General features: G+C 37.0%; 1 protein-coding gene across 2 annotated transcripts in view; it reads right to left on the bottom strand.

Annotated features, from left to right (window-relative positions):
* Positions 1 to 333: 333 nt before the first annotated feature.
* LOC149547892 (ribonuclease H2 subunit B) overlaps positions 334 to 10,475 on the bottom strand; it is a 288,765-nt gene continuing 278,623 nt past the window's right edge. For both annotated transcript variants that reach the window (XM_089791942.1, XM_089791944.1), the window contains one exon: positions 334 to 866. In XM_089791942.1, the coding sequence (XP_089648068.1) occupies positions 729 to 866 (138 nt within the window). In that variant the 3' untranslated portion in view covers positions 334 to 728. The remainder of the gene's footprint in view (positions 867 to 10,475) is intronic.

The raw sequence follows: 10,475 nt of genomic DNA, 5'->3' as shown, positions 1-10,475 counted from the left end.
TGGTGTGTCTTCTACCAATCAGTGGCTAAATACTATGTACAAAAAATCTTTGAATCAATACAACTCTATATTATTGATAAAAAAAAGTATCTTTAAAAAATTCAAACTTGAATGTAGATAAGCAACAATTTGCATAAACAAAACATCAGTGCCCTATAGATGATTTGACTCAACCATTGACTTAAGCAATAAATTTCTAAATCAAAGAATTTGAGCCTTTTTTAATGCTGTGGTAAAATTTACGATTTTTCCTGCATGAACAACACTCATACAAACTCAATATGAAATTCTGATACATTATTGGCATTCCTAACCAATTAACGTAATCTATAATTAGTAGTCTAATGTAGAAAAATATAATAATAATTTGAATAATAAATGCACATTAATGTCCCACGATGAATTAACCTTGCCATCCAGTTGAATTTCAATGGACACCTCGTTTTCAAGCTAGCCATTAATCATTTCCTGAACAAAGCTAGTTGACTTTCAAACATTAAGATGAGAACTCAAGTTCAGAAGAAAAGATATAATACGCTGCTGAAGTGGACCTCAAACTCAGTAATGTTTTTTTTACTAGATGGCTCCTGATGAGCATCATTTAATCGAAGATGATACCTTAGTAGTTAAGCTCATTGAATAGCGCTTGATCCACGTCATGAAGGAAAAGAGGGCACTAAAAACATCATGTGTTAAGGATCAACACTCCACCTTACAAGAAAATCTAGCTACGACCTTTTAAACATGGATGTAATTTTTTGTAAGCCTTTTTCATCATTCCTTTTTTGTGATGCTCTCCCCCTGCTTGTATTTTTCTGAGACGCTGTCCCTTTGTTTGCATTGTTCACTCCATGGAAGTCATTAACCTGTAAAAGTAGCACAATGATAAAATTAACACACAGAATACATGTACGATACTGTTAAAGTGAAATGTACATTCAAATAGCACTAGTAGAACTAAAATAAGCTGACATCTTTCCTATTTAAATGGTAAGGAAAGCTGATTGTATTGATATAAAGTAAATATTACATAAAGCTCGTTATGGTTACTGTGGCAAACCCATGGGAAGAAATAGTGAAGGTATTAATAGATCAGCAAGTACAAAAGAGCATATAAATTAAAAAATTTACAAATTCAAAGTAAATTACCTGCATATATTAGATTTTACAAAAACTCATATTATATTTCCAAAGAAAATATGACTGATGTAGTTCAAGATACATATCTTCCAGGTGGGTACAAAAATGAGTGCACTGACATTTACTGTGTGGATACAACCGAGTATTTGTAGCTCTTACTTTGGCTTCAAGCATATTCCAAGTCCATGCGGTAGTTGCACTTAGATTCTGAGGCTAGAAGTAAGCTAAGTCATTCCTCACATTTGTCGAGCACATCAGCACATGGATACAACTGAGTATTTGTAGCTCTTACTTTGGCTTCAAGCATATTCCAAGTCCATGCAGTAGTTCACTTCGATGCTGAAGCTGGGAGTAAGCTAAGTCATTCCTCACATTTGTTGAGCACATCAGCACAAGAGACTCCAATTGCGATCATTGAAGTTCTTGCAGCTACCTGCTGCTTGTTCTGTCAGGTAACCTCAGCAACTTGTCTCTTAACTTTTTAAGTGGTCAACAATTGTTAAACAATGTAAATGTTGCCTAAGAATGGTGAAGCATTCTGCTCAACTTTCAACGTATTGGTAGAGGATCTTTATATTTGTGGTGTTGGATATATGAGCCGGGCAAAGTGACTTAGTTCCCCAAGAGGTCAGAGCTTCCTTTATTTCCATTGATTGAAGCTGACCCTAAAGGCTATCATTGATGTTGGCCAAACACTATGGATGGAGGAGTCTGTTAATTGAATTGGGTACCAAACAGCAAAAGATAAGAGTGGAGGTGAGATGCACTGTTTGGGGCTGGTTTTAGAGTTATGAATGCCAATAATGTATAGGAGTTTTCCACCCAAGATGAATAGGATCAAGGTTTTAGTTGGTAGAAAAATTAGAAAATGAAGAGCTAGGATTCTAATTTAAGAGAATAGAAAACCTAGGTCTTGGTGGGAAAGAAGGAAGCACAGAGACAAATGAAGCCCTATGAAGACATTAGCTACACGGAACACCCTTTTGTGAGCATGCTCAATGTAAAGCATGTCCAATTCTAAGGGTGGTTTAAGATGAATGAGAAAGGAGGCCATCAATCATTTTCAGAAGCCCAGCTTGTGTAGGGCCCTGAAGAACCTGACTTTTCACATGTGGCAGAATGCAATTCATGACATGACAAGCATTATCCTCATCAATATTGATGGGCTTGGTTAAAGATCATTCTGATACATAAAGCAACATTGATAAGTGATCTACAGCATAGATTCAAATAGCATCGATAAGTAAACTTATCGTGATAAGTTTAGTGCGGCACCAAAATACGTAACTTTATCGCCATTTACATATTGCCAAGAAGTTCCGAACTTATCGCAGAAAAATCCTGTACTTATTGCCAAAATATCCGCGATATTTTGAGAACTTATCAGCCGCAATCCACTTATAGGAACTGATGGCCAAAGAGGCATTTCACAATTTTTTGTTTGCAAATTGGTGTTTGGAGAGGGGAAAAGGGGTTTGGAGGAGAACATGATTTGCAGCATTTTTAGAGCAATTTGTTGTGGATTTGAAACAGATCCAAAGAAATTTTTCAAGAAAATTCAGATTAACAAATAAGTTTTCGAAATTCTTTTTCTTTTATTCTTAAATTATTTTATCTCGTCTTTGTTGCATCCAAGTTTATACAAATTCTATAATAACATTTTCAATGTACTCTAAATTGTTTTTGAGCTAATGAACAAGATCCAGTGACAGGTTTTACTTTTAGCAATTTTTACAATTTTTTTATATTTTTCTAAATAATTTCATATTTTCTTAAAAAATTTCAAACCCTGTCACTTGATTTGTTTTTTCCTTTCAACTTTCAACTATGCTTAAAATTATTTAAAGTTTTAAACTTACTTTGTTTGCTAAATTTCTTTATTAAAATATAGTATATTGATTTGTGCCTTTAAGTTGTATGTGTATGTGCAGAGAGAGGAGCCACATCCATAGCCACAATGGACTTCTAGAGCTAGACCCCCTACCACTCGAATTGTTTTTTATAGAGCTGTTGGGAAGGGGAAGAGGAAGGTGTAGAAATTTTTGACATTTTACTTGTATTCACTTATAGTTTTACAAAGACAATTTGTTACTTTTAGTTTGCTTCAGAGTTCAGACAGTTAAACTATGACTACCGGCAATCAACATTCCACATAAGGATGCAATTGTAATGCCCCAACTTTAGCAGTTGACCAAGTGTGTGTGCATTGGCCTAGTTCTCCATGATCCCGAGGACTAACGAAGGGTTTAAAGAGATTTTAGACTAGTGTTTTGGCTCAGTCATCTCCAGTTTGGGCCAAAACGGAGTTGATTTACTTAGTCTCAGGCACATTTACTATTTTTAGTAAGTCAGCATGACACAGGGGAGCCTAGTTTTGGTGATTGAATTTGATACTACTTGGCGAGAGCTTTTCGACAAGCTATCACTCGTGCTATTCGGAGTCCGATGGCTAATATATTTTTATGCTTCAAGTATTATTAAGGTGATATTTAATTTAGTTGTAAAATATTAAAGTGTTACTTTAATATTAAATTTTATGGGAATGTGTGCAAATCAAAAAGGGGCGCCTAAGGGAGACATAAGTGATTATTTTAATATGTTTTATATTGCACATCTTTTATCCCACATTGCTCATGTGAGTTGAATCGACTCTTGGAGAAAGAATAAATGGGAGCATTAGTGGCTTCATTCGGCAAGTTGAATATGAGAAGAAAATTGATGTGCGAGTTGCAAATCCGTTCTTGATATTAGAGGATGTCTATCCTCTCTTGTGACATTCTAGACATCATTCCCTTGGGGTTTGGCCTTTGGAATTCATTGCTATCAGCTTCATTAATAGGCAGATTGGGTGCTTTTCCCGCTACAGGCGGATTGGGTGTTTTCTCATATCATTCCCACTTCTTGTCCGATGCTTATGCCATTCTGAAGGGATGATTTTATGAGGGTCTTGGACTGATTGAAGGCAGATTTTACTGTAGCAGCACTGTAGCGCAACACTATTCATGTTACTGTAGCGTGACACTATTCACGTCACTGTAGCACGACACTATTCATGTTACTATAGCAGCAAGATGGGAAATCATTATTGGAACATTGTGTTATAATGCTGGAGTAATTAGTGAGTTGAAAAGTTTGCTATGTATCTGATTTTATTAGTTTGAAGATCAATATTATTTCAGCAGTAGTTCAATCTTCAGTTTGCATATTATTATAAATTCTTTCTTGTTTATGTTATGTGGCTTCAAATCTACGCAAAGACATTAAAACAAACAAACATTTTATTCCCAGAGCCATAAAGAGCGTTTAACATTTAACGGATAAATTAAGAGTTGGATGCAAATTATTTGACTAAATTCCAATCAGCAGTTGGTTCAGTTTTTGGGCATTTCTAGGGTGCCCATTACAGCAATTTTGTACCCTGTTTGCATTTATAAATATCTAGATTCAGCTTGTTTGGTTTATTTACTCGTTTACTGACTCATTAGATGCATCATCTTATTGAATTTTGCAAAAACAATGCATTTCTAACTAAATTTAAGCAATTTTTTTGGTTCCCAATATTTCTATGATAAGTTGCCGACTTATCTCCGATTTTTTTTTTCGCTCTTGACAATAACAATATTTTGAAATATGATCTAGACGAATGAGCCTTTTTCCATTTTCATACTACTACACTTCAACTTGATCTTCTCTCGCAAAGATCCTTAGATATTTGCAAATTATGGAGAAGAATTATGTCCAAGGTTATAAAAAGGTAAGGGCTGATACGATTTCCTTGCCTGGGTTTTGGAGTAGAATTGGACATGGTAATTTTGTATGTTTTGGCGTAGAAAGAATTGTTTACCCATTTTATTAAATTATCACTGAATCCATGACTTTTTGGGGTTTCCTAAAAGAGTGATCTGCACCTACAATAGTTATCTGTTATCCCATACAATAGTTATCAAAATACAGATCTAAATGAAGGAATTAGAAGTGTACTCTTTAGGCAGTAAAAAAAAATTAGAACAGGACAGGAAAATGAGAGCAGACGATAGAACATTTGAAAACACAAGGAATTGACCCTAGAGAAATGAAACTCCAACAGACAAAATGAATTGACCCTAGAGAAACCGAACTCCAACAGACAACTTCGGCAAATATCAGACAAATCACCCCCCTTACCGAATATCTACTATGACAAATACAACCTTGGCCCTCTTGGGAACACAGCCAGCTTGAAGCAGCAATATTCAAGCCCTAAAATCACTTACAAGTACAACAGCACTCTAACACTGTCAATTCTGTCCATTTAATTACAATTTACTTGCTCACTTGGAACACTTTACGCCTCTTAGAATTCACTAATATCCTTCGATTGTATGCAAAGATTTAGTTACAAGATGTACTTATGTTTTTGCAAGTTGGAACAGAAAGAAAAAAAGTCAGAACTTAAAATGCCAAGGGCAGTTTTTGAATGCATCACTTAATGAAGACTAGTGGTTATGTAACCACTTGGCAGTTATGAGATTGACGCTAATTGGAATCAGCACTTAAAAAATCAGGCCCAGTAGAACCAGCAGTTTCACACAGCTGCCAGAAACTCCTTTGTTTTATGCCAATAACACATGCTTCCTTCACCAAAAATCTTCTACTGTCACAGCCTGCAGTAGACCAATTTGACTCTGTACGTATTGTGGGGCATAAAATAACCAAAGTAGAGATGGGACAGAAGAAAAGATTAAAAGCAAAAGAGATTGGGCATGGCATTTACACTGGCAACCCAGCTATGGAGACCGCCAATTTATGGAATATGACCTGGGTATGAAGGGAGAGTAAGGATATCTGTACCATTGTGGAGGCATGTCAACCCTCCCTTATTTCAAACATTTACAGGAGTGCAGATCCACAATGCTCCATTAAAATGTGATTTTGGGGTAGTTTGAGGGATCAAAAAACAGATAACATGGCCAGAAGAGAAATTGAACGGGAAGAAGCCAAGACATAAGGAGAAAGAAAGTGCAGAAAGACGTGAGAGGGCAATAAAACCATGTGGGAGCATAACACAAGAAAACATGAGTAGTGACCTGGAGATTTTTGTGACATTTTGAGGTGTAAGTCGTGATACATTTTGGGGATTTTGAGAGCATAAGGAAAAAGAGCACAGCAAGAAAGGAGTACAATTATTTGGTTGGACCAGAAGATTTAGAGAGTCAAATGGAGCAATGGATTAAACTGTAGAATCGGACTATTAACAAGGTATAAAAGTTGTCACCTACGATTATTTGGTGCAGGACCAGAAGATTTAGAGAGTCAAATGGAGCAACGGATCAAACTGTAGAATCGGACTATTAACAAGGTATAAAAGTTGTCAGGTGACAACTTTTATACCTTGTTAATAGTCCGATTCTACAGTTTGATCCGTTGCTCCATTTGACTCTCTAAATCTTCTGGTCCTGCACCAAATTTGTTACGACTCTTATACCTTGTTATTCATTGAAATCATATTTGCTATCCTTAGTGCTTAATAAACCATTGAAAAACTTAGAAGTTGGCATTCCATAGTGGCAGCAGGATGCAGGTAAAGGTTTAACCAAAAAATATTAGAAGGTAAAAAATTAAAATATTAAATGACAGTTCCAACTAATTAAATAACAGTTTCTTTCTCTCTCCTTACAAATATGATAAAATTGTATGCAAACTATGGAAGGTTAGACAAGGAACCTTAGCTGTTTGACAAAATGCCTCAAAGAAATGTTGCCTCAAGGAAGTCCTTATGAAAGAAAATGTTCAAAACCTAAGTTGCAGGTTTGTGGATCCAGGGCTTGGGTACCGGTCTGGGTCAAGGTCGCCTGTGAGCCCAGACAAGGTCCATTCCCAGGTAAGCTGGTTCATCCAGGCTGAACCCAGGTCAAACCTAGGCAGACCTGAGCAGACCAAGAGCGAACCGGATGGAATAAAGCACCAAAGTGACATTTCATTTTGCAAATTTAGGAAGGATACCACTGGTCATCATAGATAGACAATATGAATTAAGTCACAGTTCTTTTGTACTTAGAGCGGATCACTGGGTCTCATCATTGGTGAAGACCCAAAATACTTAACCCCTTTCTCTCTCATATCCAAACCTAAGGAAGTTTGACCGAATGTCATCACCATTTCAAGTCAATATAGTGATCTCATGATGTTTAAAGGAAGCCCACTAGTGTAAATGCAACTCACAATGTGTTCAAACTTCATCTCCAACGTTTTAGTAAATGTCTTATGAAATGGACCTCTTTTTTTTTGTGGTAAAGAGAGCGATGGTCTTTTCAGAAAGACACTGTCAAAAAGAAAGGACGTGAAGTGGGAATCTGCAACAACTCACAGTCTAGGACAACCTACACCTAAAGATTACCATTGCCTATAGCTGCCCTGACACATCAATAGCCACACAATGAACCTATGACTTGGTTGCAAGACAACTTGCAGTTAAATTCTATCTCAGAAAGCAAACTGAACATTAAAGATTGGAACCCACCGACATCCATATATGACACATTCATTGGCCCATGATTCAATTGACCAACAAATGACTCCTTTCATTACATATTCTGCAAAAGATACTTACATTGGTTAAACTCGAAGACTTGGCCTTCCCCTATTTTGCATCTCTCTCCTTTTTCCTTTTTGTTGTTTATATGATACTATGTGTCATTCTAATCTTAATTCATGCTTCTAGGCTGCACATACACACACACACACACACATACCGGTGTGTGTGTGTGTGTATAATTTTAACTTATTTTTGTACTAACAAACCCAAACTCCACTTCAAAATTTTGCCCATACCGGAAAACCAGTTCTTTGAATTGGAACTGGTACTTAGTTCAAAACAAGCTTGCCAAAAGGTCTTAGAAACTTTTAATTAAACGAAAACCAGTATCCTACCTGCCTATGCTCAACATGGAGCTTGGGAAGAGCACATGTATGCCATCAAAGCATAATGGAAAAGGGATTTCTGTCCAATGTTATAATTGCATGGGTGACTTCCTATTCCCATAGCCTTCACAAAGATCCATGCAAGAAGATTCAAAGCACAAACTCTCTCTTGAATGAATTCAAGTTAGGATTAGTTCTCTTTGTATCTAATATTGCAGGAATAAGATTTGAAGTTCCCGTACCCTACGATTGAGGCTGAGATTATAAACAGATTTACATAAACCCCCAAAATTCATAGGTATAATTGGTAAGGCTGTTGGAAATTATAGGGTAACAAGTCTAAAACCATCTTGCATGGTATGGTGATACAAACATTATCAACATACCTTGTTTGGCATTATCATTTTTCTCTCTTGCACTTTCCTTCATCTTGATGATGGATCACTGTGTGATCCGAAACGTTGATGATAAAAATTTGCACATAGTCAAAATTCTAGGAAATGATGCACATATTATGATAGATAATGGAAATCTGATTACTTTAATAGTATGTACCAATTTTAACCTTATTTTTCAAAATGGGTTGCTGTTTTCATTTTGATGCAAAGAGGACGTCTTCACACTATTTATAGGGATTAAAATCATTTTAAGGGTATAGAAATCTTTATTTCCATTTGGTTTCTATGAAAGAGTATCCACATTGCATAGCTAGAACATGGCAGTCAAAAGTTCAACATGATTTGATTCCCACGCCCCCTTCCTTAAAAGCTCCTAGAAGCATGATGAGGAGATGGATGGAAAGTTGTCTGCAATTTAAACAAGCTCACTTATTGCTTTTTCTACATAAAAGGGATCAAGTTATAAGGTAGAAGTCAGTCAGGTTAGTGTGACTACTGAGTTAGAGACTTAGGTTTTGGTTTGAGGAAACCTAGTTTCTTCAAACTCTTTGTTTGCAGACCTTAATGACAGCCACATGAATGAAGGGCAGCACAAAAGGCTATAAAGTTGTGAAAAGAATTGGAAGGCTGTGATCTCCAGCTTTTGGAGCACCAAGCCAAAGGGAAAAATCCTATGTTCCCCTGAGTTTCCGGTACGGGGACGGTGGGGGACGGTGGGACGGGTTTCTGGGACGGCCAATTTTTTTGGTGATTTTGGGGACGAGGGGGGGGGGACGGCAAACAGGGATGGCTATAAAATATAGTGAAATTTTAAAATATATATTGAAATTTGCAAATATACATGTCATTCATATGAGCATGTCATTTAAACATTATAGAACCATAACATACAACATTTGAATGCCATCTAAGAAATAATATCCGATTTTAGTACCCAATTGTCAAAATGCATATCAATATCAGTGAATACTGAACAATGAACATTAACAATTGTCAATATCATAATGTCATAATGATAAACATGATAAATCTGAAAATCAAAATCAAAATATGCCCAAAGCTATAGGCCAAAAGGGTAGAGGGCTGCCATAAAGTAATAAGTATCAATGTATCATAATCATGTTCATGTTCAACATTAAAAAAAAAAAAAAAGACAAATGAAGCAGCCTGCTGATCCTATTCTGCCTCTACTGCCTTTTAGGGCATTTGGAGGGGTGGGGACAACCTGGCCAACCAAGTTGGAGGCTTTAAAATATTTTTTTATATTAAACTTTTTTAATTTTATGCAAACAAAAAAGGGGGACGGCCAGCCGTACCCGATACAAAAAGGGGAAGTCCCCTTTCTGTACTGAGTATGACTAGCCATCCCCCTTTTTTCCCTCAAGCGTACCCAAGTTTCCGAGACGTCGCTTGCATTTTCTCACTTTTTGGGGATGGCTAGGGCATGTCCCATACCCATCCCCCCATCCCCGCGACGTCCCCGTCCCTGAAATGCCAGGTTTTAGGCCGGGTACGTGTCCTTGGGGAACATAGGAAAAATCAGAAATACACTACATTACCTAGGGTCACGTCCCCACCCAAAAGCCCGGAGTTTTCAAAAAGAGGACATCCTTGAGAAGGGGGAATGGATATGGGATGTCCCCCCCTACCCCATATCCCTGAAAACTGAAAATTGTGCTGAGACATTTTGGAAATGCCAAGACGTTGCAAGAGAAAAAAAAGGGGGACGGTCGGTCGTCCTAGGTATGGTCAGGGATGTCACGGATGTCCCTAGACCATATTGGGGATGACCAATTGTCCTAGCGTAAAAGCAAACAAATATTTTTTAAAATGTGTTTGAACCTTATTTTAATGCAATTTCATTGGGCGTTTAGTAGGGCCCGCCTCCTCACTTGCCCTTAAAGGGCAAAAAAGACCCTCAAATGCCACTATTTAGCATTTTTTTTGTATTTGAAGTTTATACCAGCAAGCTGGGGTTTTCATTTTGCAAGAACAAGAAGTGATATGGCAGCCCTCTAGCCTTTGGGCATATTTAGA

This window comes from Cupressus sempervirens, chromosome 7 (genome assembly GCF_028749045.1).
Source record: "Cupressus sempervirens isolate cs-2001-9-10 chromosome 7, ASM2874904v1, whole genome shotgun sequence".
Lineage (NCBI taxonomy): Eukaryota > Viridiplantae > Streptophyta > Pinopsida > Cupressales > Cupressaceae > Cupressus > Cupressus sempervirens.
Note: the sequence above shows the minus strand (reverse complement) of the source record. Positions and strands in the feature narration are given on the sequence as shown.